At 36.6% G+C, this 15,264-nt stretch overlaps 1 protein-coding gene and 2 pseudogenes across 1 annotated transcript; all 3 read right to left on the minus strand.

Moving 5' to 3' along the window:
* Positions 1-272: 272 nt before the first annotated feature.
* On the minus strand, positions 273-4,019 carry LOC121761876 (ACT domain-containing protein ACR10-like). The gene is made up of 6 exons (XM_042157580.1): positions 3,600-4,019; positions 2,647-2,871; positions 2,168-2,273; positions 1,428-1,749; positions 733-1,017; positions 273-642 (listed from the first exon to the last, which is right to left on the minus strand). The coding sequence occupies exons 1-6, from the start codon at positions 3,751-3,753 to the stop codon at positions 505-507; spliced, it is 1,230 nt and encodes a 409-aa protein (XP_042013514.1). The 5' UTR covers positions 3,754-4,019; the 3' UTR covers positions 273-504.
* A 2,426-nt stretch (positions 4,020-6,445) lies between these two features.
* Positions 6,446-10,374, minus strand: LOC121760949 (annotated as a pseudogene).
* A 1,348-nt stretch (positions 10,375-11,722) lies between these two features.
* On the minus strand, positions 11,723-14,483 carry LOC121760950 (annotated as a pseudogene).
* Positions 14,484-15,264: the final 781 nt, after the last annotated feature.

Genomic DNA, 15,264 nt, shown 5'->3' on the forward strand with positions numbered 1-15,264 from the left:
CTCGTCACTCTACTTCTTAATTTGAAGTTGTAGAAAAATAACTAAACCAAGATTTGATTTTTATATAAAGCTAATAATGTTAATAGTGATTTTGATATATTAAAATAAATCATTAGTCATACAAGTCAAAGATAATTTGATAAATTATGTATAAAATTAAAACATATGACAATGATTTTATTCATTTTTCTTATTGTAAACGCAGATTTATTCCTCATTGACAAATGGCATTTTATTTGACAGAAAACATAACCATTAAACACACGCAAAACTGCGATAATATTGTAATTTTTGCATATTTAAATACACGCGACGTGACATGCATTTACAATACAAAAGGAACACATCTTATAAAGAATTAAACATTTCTAATTCTAAAATAATTTACAAATCAATAAATTGACCAAGAAAAGATGAAAAAAATGGAAATTACACATTTACACAGTAATTTACAGAAATTCTTTACAGACACCTAATTCTGTACAGTAAAATGGCTTGAGAAGATCATTCCCAACCCATCAGCTTCTTCCTCACACATTCTCCGATCTCGTCTCGAGTCGCCGACAAGCAATCGCATTCGTCGAGCAGGATCCTGTACACTTCCCATTCCCGATCGTTGATTTTATGCCTGCCTATCTCGACCTGAAAAGGAATGACCATACGAGCAAGAGATGACGGTGGTGCATTCGTGTAGTGTAGCGTAAGTGGAAAGGAAGAGTTTCTGGTGAGTACCGAAAATATGTTTATGTTGAGATTCTTGAGGGCGAGGGTGATGTCGTAGAACACGAGAGGCCGGCCACGGCCGGAGAGCTCGACGGGGTTGACCACCAGGAGCTCTGTGTCGGGACCCCTGCTCACGACGTCGACTCTGAGGGGACGGACGAGCTCCATCTCGAGCCGAGAGGTGAGGGCATTCCTCTTGTGCGTGTCCGTTATCTTCTTGCCGTCTTTGTGCATTAGGAACAAGTCCATTTCGCAGTTCCCTTTGGGATTCGCGGAGAAACGGCCGTAGGAGATCTGACATAAGAGCAAGAGTCTCAGTTGCCATCGCGAAAATGCAATGCAAAAGCATGAATCGATTGGAACGTAACGTTCTAATCTCGAAAATGTTCACGAAAACTTGCATCAGACCGTCTGATAGGTCAAGATCCGACACATGGCCGCGTGTACGGATCCAAGTCCGTACCCAGTGGCATTTTTTGTAATTTTTTTTAATTACAAAAATGCCACTATGTATAGAAATTTCGTATCATAAAGGCGAGACGGTCTGACACGAGACTCTCCCGAAAGTATTTAGCTAGCATTTTCAGGCCAAATTTATCATCAACTTTCTCGAGATCGAAAAATCACATCACCGATACAGCTAAAAACGAAAAACGAAATAATCGGATAATCGAAAAGGCGAGATTCGCAGTTACGAGGTATACCTGAATGTTGTAATCCTTCAGAGTTCTCATGATATCATAAATGAGGCCTTTGTGATCCTGGCAAAAGATCTGAACAAGGGTGTGAGAAGGGCTGAGGGAGTTATCGAACCCGATGGACACAGAATCGGAGGCAATTAACCCGGCCGATTGTACGGCGGAAAGCGCGATATTCTCCAAAACCGAAGACGGAAGGAACGACTGCAAGCAAGAAGCAACTTCAGGGGCAGCCAGCTCGATGTCACAACTCATCATGGCATCGCCTAGTACAACAGTTAGGCGCTTGATAGTCTCATCCCGCCTTGTTTGTGTTCGAAGCAGTTCCCTACATTATAGAGATCATTAAGATAAATTCCACCTTGAAATACACCTTGTACGATAAACAAGAAAGTCGAGGATACGTGGTCCACCAAAAACAACGAATAATCAGGAAAATCGAGGTTAGATGGTCCATAAACAAACTGCAGATGCTCAATGACGTCTTATTAGTTAGGAAAACTGAGGAATCTGGTTATGATTGATGGTTAGAGGGAATGCAAAGTTGGAAGGATTAGAAGACAAACTAACTAGCATTGTGTGGTGATCGTTTCTATTCTCCGGAAATCAACCTAGTGGTCCATGAGACAAAGATGACAGAAGTTGAGCGGTCGATTTTGAAAATTTCTATAATATGTTAGAACTTCAAAGACGAAATCAAATCTGCAGACGGCACAGAATCAGACGAGAGGTAAATAAGGACAAACCTCGTATCCGTGACAAAGAAGAGGTCCATCACTCTTCCATCAGGTGCCGTGTAAACTTTGACTCTTTTAATCGTTAGCTCCAGCTCACAGAGAACCTCGGTGACATCTGAAGCCAAAACAAACAAAGCAAGAAAAACTTCACACATTTGATAAAATCTAAGCTATGAATAGTGACATGTAGACTTAATTCTAAACAACAATTTAAATTCCAGTCTGTGATTCCTCATGCTGACTGCAAACTGTCATCACAGCGATAACGACTAAGCCTCGAATCATAGGCTGGCCAAGGAAAATCATCATCAACAACATATAATAGTATTATATCTTTTCACATACTCAAACAGCCAATGGACTCAATTTTGAAGTCAACTTTGGCTAAAGATGATTGATACAGGGGAGCAACTGTTCTCAACGACAACATATTCGATGATAAAGTAACTCAACAACCAATTATCATCATTCATGAAGTCAAAAGGTACCGTGTAAAAGGCCTTTCCGGTCATAAGAGCACCAGAACTTGAGGAGGAAGACCTCCGGGGTGCGTGGCTGCTGAAACTCCGGGATATAGTAGAATATCCCGGATGCGGATGGTGGGCAAGTGGGGCAAACCTCGAGCAGCCTATTCTTCAAGAGGTTCCACCTCGTCGTGGGCTTACCAACGACCCAAAAAACCAAGTAGCACCATTTGCCATCTGTTGAAACATCTGTTCCAAACAAGATCATCGAGGGAGAATGATATCAGATCAGTTTCTTCATCGATTCCAGGCAAAAGGAGAGCTACTAAAGGCAAACTTGAAAGCCTCTACGACTAACAGCAACGAATTCAACACTAAATACTAATTCGCACCAGGATATCCTAAATTATTCAACACTTGAAACTTGAAAGTAAAGCTGAAATCAAGAAAGTTTAAAACTTGATCAAACTAAAATAGGTCAAAGTAAATCTTGTAACAAATCCAGCTTTATATATACTAGAACACAAAATTATACTACTATTCAAGAAAAACACACATATTACACACACTGACCCTCAATCTCTTATCCAAATTCCTGCCCAAATATAACCTAGAAGCACACACATAAAGATCACATTTTTCCTCCTCTAAACACTAATTTGCACCAAGAATTCCTAAATTATTCAATACTTGAAAGTAAATCACAAATTAAGGAGGTTCAAAACAGCTAAAATAGGTAGATGTAAATCTACTAACAAATCCAACTTCACATATACTAGAACAAAAGATTATGCTATTCAAGAAACACACACAGACCCTCAATCTCTCACCCAAATTCCTGCCCAAACATAAAAAACACACACACACACACACATAAAGAATTTTTCACCCCAAGAACAGAAAACTCGAGCAATATTTTTATCATAAAAAGTGAACAATTGAGCTGAAAAGGAAGAGTGAGATTATCAAAGAGCTACCTCCTCTAGATATGCTAATCCCAAAAAGCAAAATAATTCTACAGAGATCACAACCAAGCCCAGTTTTATCTGGACAATTCACAGTGATCACAGTGTGCTCACAATCCCCTTCAGCTTCTTTAATCTCCACTGCATCTTCATAGATGATTCCCATCTCATCTCTCTCCAAATTTAAGAAGTGGGGAAGGAGCAAATCTTTATTGCTCTTGAAATTTAAAGCAAAGATTCAATTTTTAACCAACTTTTTCCCCCTTTGTGGGAAATGGATGAAAGTGGAGAGACAGTGCCAAAACAAACCCCCAATTCGCAAACAGATAAAGGGTGTTGGATTAAAAGTAGATGTGTTTCTCTCTCAGTGTTTGGGTGAATTCTATTCCAAATGTTTCGGGTGGGGAAATGGATAGAGACAAGAGAGAGAAAAGAAAGACTTGAATTGAAGATTCATCAAATTCTTTTATTTTAATTTTTCTGATTAATTCAGTTAATATGACTTACAATATTAATTTATAATACTAATTAGTAGATCAAAAATTCGAATCATCGATTACGTAAATAATTGAGAAGTCATTATGCTTCTGTCTTTTTGACTATTTAAATGTTCAAATATTTAGTAGTAAATGATAACAAAGCAAAATATTTATCTATTTTATTGATATACGATTTTTATAAAAATAATTAAATAGACGAAGATAGTCCTCCATTATTTAGATAGATAAACTATTACTAATATTTCATAATATTTGATTATGTTATAAGATACACATATCACACGTATTAAAGTCAAATTTAAAAACGTGACAAGAAAAATCAAACACTATTTTCACACTTTACTATCAATATAAGTATTTTTTTCGTTTTCTCATTGATACTTCTTGGTATTCGGTGGAAAGTAGGTTACATTGTCTCTAATTAATTAATATTAATATTATCTTTATTTTTTTTGTGCCGTAGAGTCAAAGCATCTCTTTCTTTAAGGCAAAAGAATATAAAAAAAAGAAGTGCCACGCCTATACTTATTGAGTAAAACAAAAATAACAACTTTTTCGTTTTTCCTTTTATTATAATTATTTTATATTTGCTTATATTTTTTAAAAATTTGCATAAAATTTTCTCTTATATGAGTTTTTCATTATTTAGTTTTAAGTAGGCAAAAATAGTGTTTAATAGTTTCTCAACAAGTAAAATCTAACCATTCAACAAATTATTTTACACTACAAATAGTTCAAGGTATTGTTACTTTACCCCCCATTAATTAACATATGATGACTGTTTATTTACACTTGACTTAATTTACCACTAATATATAGTTGTATCACATCACTTTGGTGGGAGTTAGTTGTAACTTTAATAATGGAGGACAGAAAGATATTTCATTTAATTTGTTTGATTTTTATTGGCATTTTTGATAGCTAAGCAATGATTTCATCGCATGATGTAATTACCAATTCAAACTCAAAGATTTTCTTGAAATCTTGATATTGACCCTCCCACTCTTTCACACCAAGTATATTCTTTTAGGATTTATTTTTACAGATAAACTATTTCTTTTATATTCAAATAGTAGCATTTCATATTTTTATCATTCCAATTGATATAAGTCTTTAGTTGGTAAACTTTCTCACTCATTTTAGTTATTTCACATATGGAATATTTATATATGTAGATATAAAATATTATTAACCCTTCTTAATTTTAGCTAAAATAACATGTATTGAGGTGAAAATATTTGTATTGAAGAACATTACACGAAAAACATTGAAAGATTGAAACAATTTGATGTAAAAAAATTAATAACATTTAAAAATATAAACATAAATCACATTAAACCCATATATATATATATATATGAAAATGATGAATACAAAACTTGATCTCAATACAAAATCCAAACCAAATCCTGCTTTACAATGACCCTCCGTGTTTTTGTTTAATTATTGACCATTGGATTGTCAATCTCATGGTCAGGATTTGATCTGGATTTTGTATTGAGATCAAGTTCTGTATTGATCATTTTCCTATATATATATCCCTATATATATGTGTGTGTGTGTTTTTTTGTTATTGTATTTTAAGGAAATTTTATTGTTAAATTAGTGAATTATTGAAGATAATTCCACCATTTGTATCAAAGTTTTATGCCCATACCCTGCACCACCATGTTTTTTATTCCAACTCAAAGTCAATCCAACACTAATAACACTACAGTAGCAATTAAATGAACTAGTAGATTAATTTATTTTGTGTCGGTTTTAAGCTCGACAGTGAAGCCTTGTCAGCATCAAATTAATTAGATAACGACTTTTTTTAGCTTAGTCAAATAATCCATATCCTAATTGCTAGTATTTTTCTAGATAAACCCAAAAATTTTGAGTTATTTAGTACACAGCCTCCTCACACTTTTTAAAATTTCAAAAGAAGTTGAATATTTGGTTCATCCATTTCTATACGATTACGAATATTTAAAGCCACTAATACAATGATGTTTAAAGTATAACATTATCAATCCTAACTAACACACATTTTATCTCATATAAAATAAAAATTACAAAGTTGCAATTTCAATCACCCCCAATGAACCCATAATCTTCTCTCTTATTAATTTTGTTTATTTCATATGACAGTAACACGAGAATTATTGAATTTCTCTAAAAAGTGTTACTATAAGTTAATATAATTCAAATTCAAATTCAAATTCAAATTCAAATTAAATTTTCTACTATTTTTTAGTAATGATTTTGTACTCTCTTTCATACGAATCATCTTAATCGAGTATTTATTTATTTTTAAATGGAATCTGGTGGTTGTAGTAAGTAAAACAAATCACCTAACTGAAATTGAAATTAATTGGGAACAAATATTTTACTTCATTGATTTATATGGAAATCAATCTATGTAGGTCCCACGTTCCTTCTTCACAATAAAGGAAGAATATAATCAAATATGTCCATTTGACCAAGCAAAGATTTTTAATACTACTAAATATGTGTTCAATGTTTCTAACAATATTAGTAGATATCATAGGTTTATAAAATATACAAACATCCACGTGGTTGCATATTATCAAATGAAACTATTAAAGTCTTTAATTAAAACTGAAAAGATAAGGGAGATATCACTATACACTAAAGCAAAAAACAATCAACAAAGAAACAAACAAAACCAATGAGATTGATATGAACACATGTCACAAATTTAATAGAATTGGTTGCTTTTTAAAGAAGGAAAGTAAAAGAAAGGGGAGAAGAATATACTCCCTTTGTCTCAAGTTAATCAAATCATTTCGGGCACATCCGATAAAACTGGATGGCCTTGCGCAAAGATGACACGCATGAATCAAGAAATGGTCCGTCCCAAATTAGTTGAAGTGTTTCATTTATGTATGAGATTTAAGAAAGTGATAGTCCGTGAGTTAAATGAAGAGAATAAAGTAGTGATTAGAAAGGTTGATTTTGCAAAAAGAGGAAATGAAATCATTTAGCTTGGGATGTCACGAAAAGGAATACGAATTGGTTATAACTTGAGAGGAAGGGAGTACCTCTTTTCTACTCATTCATGAAGCCTGAGGTAGCTCAGGTGGGGACTCCCGGTGATGGCAGGTTGGAATTCAAAACGGCCGCATGGTCCCCATCACGAGCAATGACATCAGCATCGTTCAAGACCTCCAGGGGTTCAAGCCCCAGCTGAAGCTGAATCATTTCAAGATTCTGCAAGAGCTTCGTCATGGAAGACTCGAATCCTGCAAATATTTGTTTGCTTTCTTTAGGGTGAGTTTGGGTGCATCGGCCTCTTAGGCCACCTGGCTTTCACCACGTACCCGTCCTTCTTCAGAAGCCGTATTCAGCACAATGTGGACAAATTAGGGCGATAAGACGCGTCTGGACATCCATAAATCTCCACAACAAGCCATGATTCATTCCTATGGCCTCACAAGAGAGTCTATACTCGTCCCTTGCCGCCTGAAGGTCAAATGATTCTGAATCAGATCCTTCCCCGAAGCTCTAAGATCAAATGGATACCCATACTCGAATTCTTGCTTCATCTCATCAAGAAGAGATGAAGAAATATCCGAGGATTTAGGATACGGACTGGTAAGAAAGAAACATGAGATCCCACACCTCATCAGTCAGCTGCTCTGGCTTCACTAAAGACCAGTTTCCTCCATACATATCGCCTCCCTGCAGAATATGAGATATCGGACAGAGAATCCACCAGGAAGCCCTCATCCCACGGGATACGAGTTCCAAGCACAAATTTTGTGAGTACGCCCACTGAGCCAGCCGGCAAGGCGTGCTCAAAGGTGAGACATGCCTCGTCTGAGTAAATATTCATCCCAGACAAGCATTCCTCCATTCTTCTTCTCCATATGTGATGATGAACCACTGATCAGTCAACACAACAAAGCACTCGCCATTTTCTTTTCAGGCTTGCTGTAGACCACAGCTTGCCTAGAAGCTTCGCCCTAATCAAACTCTTAGCCTTCCTATCTTTCATTCAAGCATACTCTCCGGAAATAATGGTCCCCTTGTAGACTATTTTCTTGGCCTCATTGAGCTTCTCTTTCTCATTTTTGGCTTTTGATCTTTTTCTCAATGCATATCCTCTCAGCAGACTTGTCACCAGAAACAAGATGGCGGATGATCTCAAACGGTACGACCCACTCGTCCTTCTCTGAATGTCGGTTTTGCTTCCAAATTCGAAATCATGTAGTCGTCAGGAGAATCACTCGGAACACTAGTGACATTTCCAGTCCCATTGTCCATACGCGCTGACTACATGGGTAGAGTGTATATAAGCAAGTAGGTTTCGCAGGAACACGAGACAGACAGCATCTGATGACCCAAGTTCAGAGCTGCTCTGTTTGTCAAAATAAACACATCAGTGTCATTAATCTCGAACGCCCCATACTTTCTATCTGGAAACACCCAACAATTCATTTTCCCATGTATCGTCTCTGGCCTCGAAGTTGCAGCTGGAAAGGTACACCTTCTTCCCATCCAGAACACTCATCTTAGGTGAGAAAGGCGAAACAACCTCCATTTTCATGAGAGTGTACTCCTGTGGGTTGACACCTTCCCCAAAAGCTCGAGCGTGATCAGCACAGAGCTGACCATCCAATAATGAATATATAGTATATCTCAAAGATTCTCAAGTTCAGATGTATATTATAGTTATACATAATTCTATAATTATGTCGACAAACTATACACGGATACATTATTAAGGTTCTAGATGAGTAAAACAGAATGTGCTATGCTTAATTTCCTCATCTTATTTTCATTTTTGGAGTGTGATCTTAGCCCATTTCAATGTGTGATTACCGGCAACAAAATAGGGACAATAACAAAGAGAACAAGAGCAGTTGAGCAGCAAGTCACCTTAGCATCGGCCATCACATCGGAAATTGGTTCTTCGAATATCTACCAACCACTTCCTAGATTAAGATTAAGCAACTCCTCATCCAAATTGTACAGGCAAAAACGGGAACTGTGGACACCAACCTTTAATCCACGAACCAAGAATGAGTTTTTTCGAGATATCCTAGTTTGGTTTCATCAGTCCGTGCGAGGAAGCAAGACGCAGGTCCCCTGCGCAAGCAAAAGACGAGATTTCAGCTAGAATCAACAATAGATACTAATCATCTCAGCTGAAAAATGATGAAAGCAGCTAAAATCAATCACATGCAAATACTTACAAACCAATACATAATGCCCCAAACAAGATAAGATCAAATCAAACAGCATCAAACCAGAAACAAGTTTTCCCCAATTTCACTGTTCGAATCAAATCACCAAAATCAACAAACGCAGTAACAGAGGATTAGTAAAACAAAATTCCCCCAATTCTCCGTTTCAATCTAAACAGCAAAATCAATACCCCTGCCTTAGATAGGAATATAAATATAACTAACAAAATGAAATCATTTTCGAAGAAAACGGCGGCAAAACCTACAGAAATCAAGCAAATTTCAAATTTCTCATCGGATTCAATGCACAGCAGCTTATAACAGCATAAAACAGCAAAATTAAACGGAAATTGCAGGGGAAAAATTTGTGGAAAAAGACAAACCTTGATTTGGAGGAGGGAGAGGCACGGTTAGGATGCTATTGCCCACTACACACATGTGAAAATGATTAAATAATGTTACTTTATACTTTTTCATTTTTATTTAACCGTTTTTATCTTAATATTTTACTATATTTAGGGGTGTTCAGTTTGTAAAATTGTATCCGATATTAAATTTGTAGTGTGTTTGGTTCATGAGATTCAACCCAACAACTCAATCCTAAATGTATAATCATAAGATAATTAGTCATAACTAACCCTCATTACTAAAATAATCACACAACTTAATCCTAGATTGTATCTTAGTATTATTTTATCTTGAAAACCGAACATCACCTTAGGGGTGTTCGGTTGGCAAGATTAAATCTCATGATTAAATATGTATCATGTTTGGTTCATAAGATTGAACCCTTCAACTTAATCCTAGATGGATAGTCTCATGATAATTAGTCATAATCTCCCCCTCCAACTAAAATAATCTCACAACTTAATCCTAAATGGATAGTCTCATGATATTAGTCATGACAATCGAACGCCACCATAGTGTACAGAAATTATATTTAAATTTATGAAACTAGTAGTATATGATTTTTTTATAAAATAAATAAATAATACTATGTATTTGTAGGGTAATATATATTTAATTATATTTTATTAATTACTAAATTTTACTCCTACTACTTATACATACCATGTGCCCTAATGTGCCCATAACGTGCCCTAATATTGATATTCCCATAATGTGCCATAATTTTCAGCCTAATTCATCTTCTGATGATCGATTCAACACCACGGCCGCAAATATTTTTTGAAAAAAAAAATAAAAAGAAAAACCCCTGGGCGGTTCATTGGTACCACCCGGGGTGCACATTGTTGTGAACTTGGCGGCAGTACTGTTGGCACGCCGGCGAGCAGGCGGCCTCCGTGGCGGCGTCGATTCGGAGACACACCGGCGTGCAGTGCTTGAGGCAGTTCGACAAGGTCCCAACCGGCCGCTTTCCCGGCTGCGGCTGCGGCCGCGGATCATTCGGATTATCGCTTTTGCACGCTAAAAGCATTGCCAATACACATAACAAAATCAAACAATCAGCCGGTTTCTTATCGGCCATATTTGATATTTCCTCTATCTCTCTCTCTCGATGGAATGGATGATGAAATGAAGGGAAGAGAGTTGAGTTATTTTTGGCTAAAAATGTAGAGATTGGTTGAGGAAAATTTGTGATGATAATGGCTGCGAGAAATACTTGGAAGAATGTTGGAACTTTTTCTGGCCGTTCTTAAAAAGGTATTGATTTGTTGTTTTTAATTGATTTTGTCATAATTGTTTTATTGAAAATTTCCAAAATTTGATTTCGATATATATATTTATAATGTAATTTTGATAAGTCGGTTTCAATATAATACAGAATCGCTACACTAAAAGCCAATCTCTTTCAGAAATTTCTTCGAACAGCTTATAAACACTGGTGGTCTAGTTCAAGTTTCATTTTCGGTTCCCATTCTCTGCTAAAATCTTGCGCTTCACTCCACGGTAGTTAAATTGGTCTTCTATTTCGATCTGTACATCGCGACCTCGCTCGTGCAACTGTATGTTTATGGGTAATTCGCCATTGCAGTCTAAGTGTTCGACGGTTTGCCTGAATGCGAGATATTGAGTAAAGACATTGATTGTCATTTCAAGAATGGGTTTATTGGCGAATTCATAGAGCTCATTCTCTGCATTCTTCTTGGTAAGTTCGATGCTTGTTTAGGTGTAAGGTGTAAAATCAATCTAGTTTGAAGGATTGACCTTTTTTGGCTATTATATTACTGTATATATTTTGATTTTGAGTTTTGGTAGATGCAAAGGATATATATACTCTATTCATACATGTTGTGTTGTAGTTAAAAAAAGATGGAATAATCTAGAAAGTATATGAAAAGTCCACATATAATATGTGAAAGTATAATCTAAAATAGAAAATCTGAAAAACTAATCTAAATTACATGTAAAGTTGGTGATCAAATGATCAAGTACCAATGTATTAGCATAAATAGCATCACTAACAACACTATTATGCTTAGACTCTACTGATGGTTGCTCTTCTAGTTCGTCTTCTCTTGCATCCGCAATCGAACATATCTTCAACAAACTCATCTATAATGTCGAAGTATTTCTCTCTGAAGCTTCGACAGAATAGAAGTAGCCAACCAATGCTTCCCAAGGCCACAACATATCCAAGTGCAGCGGATACATATTCCCACTCGATCTCCTTATCTTCCTCGTTTTCATTTTCCGATGGCGATTGGTCACTACCATTGGTACTAGTACCGGTACACGTTATGTTGAGAGGAAAACCGCATAGCCCTGAATTTCCTTTGAAGGAATCAACGGAAAATGTTTGTAACTGTCGACCGTTTGGAATCTCTCCATTGAGTTTGTTGTATGACAGATTCAAGAATGAAAGGAATGTGAGTTCTGCAAACTCGCGAGGAATTGATCCTGACAATAGATTCATGGAGAGGTCGAGTGATTCGAGCTTGCTCATCTTGCCAAATAACTCTGGGATTCCACCATTCAACGCGTTGTGGGAGAAGTTGAGGACATGAAGCGAGTTAAGATCACCGATTGCATTTGGTATCTCGCCATCAAAACTATTGCAAGAGAAATCGATGACGTTAAATTCATACCAAATCTTAACAAACTGCTCCTCTACCCCTTTCAACATCAATTTCACCCCACTCGTTTCGCCAAATCATCGTAAATAGTAATAGCCATGCAAGTGTGTATCATTGTCTAGCAACATTCCACTCCAACTAGAGAAGTTTATTGATTCTAGACGTCCACTAAAATGATTCGAAGATATATCTATAACTTGAAGACGCGGCCAACTGTTGCGACATCTTACTTCTCCATGGAATCTGTTGGAATGTAAAAAAGAACGCGCAGGCTGGATGACAACATGCACGGGAAGATGTCGTTGATCTTGTTGTTCCCGACATTCAAGACCACCAATGACTCACAACTTTTGAGAGAATTCGGGATTTTCCCTTCTAAAATGTTGCCATTAAGGTCTAGATATTCTAGGGAGCAATGGCTAGAGAAATGATCCGGGATGTGACCACTGATGTTGTTTTTCCCTAGCCCGATAACACGAAGAATCATGGTGTTTTCCCTAGCCCGATACCACTGATGTTGAACCTGTAAAATTGTTACTAGCCAGAGATAACACCGAGAGTTCAGATGTCCGGTTTCCAACGTTGGATGGAATTGGAAGGTGCAACTCGCCCCCAAGCTCGTTCGAGTGCAAGTACATGAATTGAAGATAAGTAGGAATACGGTAAGGCTTCTGCACACCAGTCAGAAGGTTCGAGGAGAGGTCCAGACGTTGAAGTCGCCTTCCCCAAATCCAACCAGGTATCTCTCCAACAATCCGATTGTTTGAAAGGTCTAACTCTACCAAATCACAATATTTTATGAAACCTGGAAATTCATTCATGTTACATGAATGTAGTCTTAACACTTCTAGCATTGTAAGTGCGCACACACTTGAATTGGTGTTTCCAACTTCTACTTTAACTTTGTTGTTGCTAGATAGATCAAGCTCTGTAAGATTGACAAGATTTTGAATCTTGTCTAGTTGAAAAATGCCATTGAACATGTTTTCAGAAAGCAATAGGAATTCGAGACTCTGAAGGTGGAAGAGAGAGTCAGGAATAGGCCCTTCAAGTTGATTGCAACTCAAATCTAAAGCAACAAGTTCGGAGAGACTATGAAACAATGTAGAAGAGAGTGATCCAGAGAGGAAGTTATACGACAAGTCGACATGCCTTAGTTCGGTAAGGTTAGCAAAGGTGGATGGTATTGATCCCGAGAATCGACACTTAACTAGGTCTACGTAAGACAAAGTTTTGAGATGGCTAATTGAACTTGGAATCGACCCGAGGAAGTTGGTGAACCTCAGCATTATAGTATTAAGCGATCCGTTCCGAGTAAACGGAGGAATGCTTCCACTGAGCAGTGCATTAAAAGATAAATCAAGAATTTCCAAAGTAGGTATGTGGAAGATGGTACTAGGAAAGGAGCCCTTCAAATTGGAATAAGCAAGAGTCAAGGTGGTCAAACTCGAGAAATTGGCGAACGAGTCAAGAACCACCGTTGATAGATCATTGCCATCTAGCCTGAGAATAGAAAGGGAATGGAGTTGTGAAAAGGACTTAGCCAAATGGCCAGACAAGCCACAATCGCGCAAGCTCAACCCGGTGAGGTCGGGTAAATGTGATGATATAATGTGGCTCCATTTTTTCCTCTCATGATATAAGCCCGGTTAGGTTTCGTACAACCATCTCCAAATTTGGATGTTCGAGCTTTAGGGTTTTATCGTTGTTGGATATGTCGAGACTAGCCGGTCTTCTCAAGAAGGAAAGCTCCATGGGAACCTGCCCACCAAAACCAGCAAATGACAAATTCAAGTGTGTCAAATAGGTCAAATTGTGAATACCTTTTGGAATAGGAGACAAGTTGAACTTATTGTAGGCAAGATTTAGCTTTTGCAGATGCATAAGTTTGAACAGACTCGACGAGTCCCCAATTCCACCGGAGATGGCCTCATCATCGAGTTGCAAACTTACAACGTTGCCCGAAGCATCGCATTCCACGCCATACCACTCATCACTTTGAGGCCAATGCACCAATTTTGTTGAAATGGAAGAATTGAAGATCAGCTCATTCTTGAGTTGAAGCAACAAACATTTCTGATGGTGAAGACATTTGCTATTATATGAATGAGTAGTGAAAATGAAAGAGAAAAGTATGGAAATGAAGATAAACTTTTGAAGCATTGTGAAATAGTATTCTTGTATAAGTGAATATTTGCAGCAATGATATTGTGCCTTAAATAGAGAAGGTTGCACTAGTGCAGTTGACCCTTGTAATAATTAAGTTAGATTTTAATTAAAATTGACTAATGTTTATTGCATAGGGTTTGAGGTTTTCGCACTAAGTCACATTCTCCTTCCTGTCCCTATTAATTTTCTTATTTTGTCATTTTTGTCTGGTCTCCTTGACTTATTTCACTTTTATCATATTTGGTAATTGAACTCATATTTCACAAGTAGTATTTGGTAACTGAACGCATTTTATTCACAATTATTATAAAACTAATTAGAAAGATTGTGTATCAACTTTTTCCTCATATTTTTTTAATAAAGTCAAACAATTTTTTAAAATCAGTGGGTAAAAAATAGGACAATTAAAAGGGATCGAAGGGACTATATTCATACGTTTTTATTGGAATTTGTTCGACCACTAACTCTAATCCACATCAACTTTAGTTCGTCGAAAAATTTACCACTTGGTCAAAGTTTATGCTTTTTTAACAATAACCCTAAATTTGAGATGAAACATTTCTTCTAATTCTTTGACAAAAACAAAACAAGTTGAATTATTTAGAGTTAGTCCTAACCCTACTCTCACGTTTCTATTAAGTTAGATGTTTTTCTTTGAGAAATGGTAATGGACTCTCAACGGATTTAATTTCACAGTCGATTTTGACCAAACGCATAACATCCACTAAGATTAAAATAATAAAGGTGGAGAAAATAGTTATTAAAGTGGAGATCC

The sequence above is a fragment of the Salvia splendens genome, chromosome 13, assembly GCF_004379255.2.
Source record: "Salvia splendens isolate huo1 chromosome 13, SspV2, whole genome shotgun sequence".
Taxonomy (NCBI): domain Eukaryota; kingdom Viridiplantae; phylum Streptophyta; class Magnoliopsida; order Lamiales; family Lamiaceae; genus Salvia; species Salvia splendens.

Coding starts and splice junctions, on each gene's coding strand:
- LOC121761876 (XM_042157580.1), bottom strand. CDS start 3,753: ATGGGAATCATCTATGAAGATGCAGTGGAGATTAAAGAAGCTGAAGGG. Junction 2,872..3,599: donor GATTAGCATATCTAGAGGAG/GTAGCTCTTTGA, acceptor TGTTTGGAACAG/ATGTTTCAACAGATGGCAAA. Junction 1,018..1,427: donor TGAAGGATTACAACATTCAG/GTATACCTCGTA, acceptor CTCTTATGTCAG/ATCTCCTACGGCCGTTTCTC.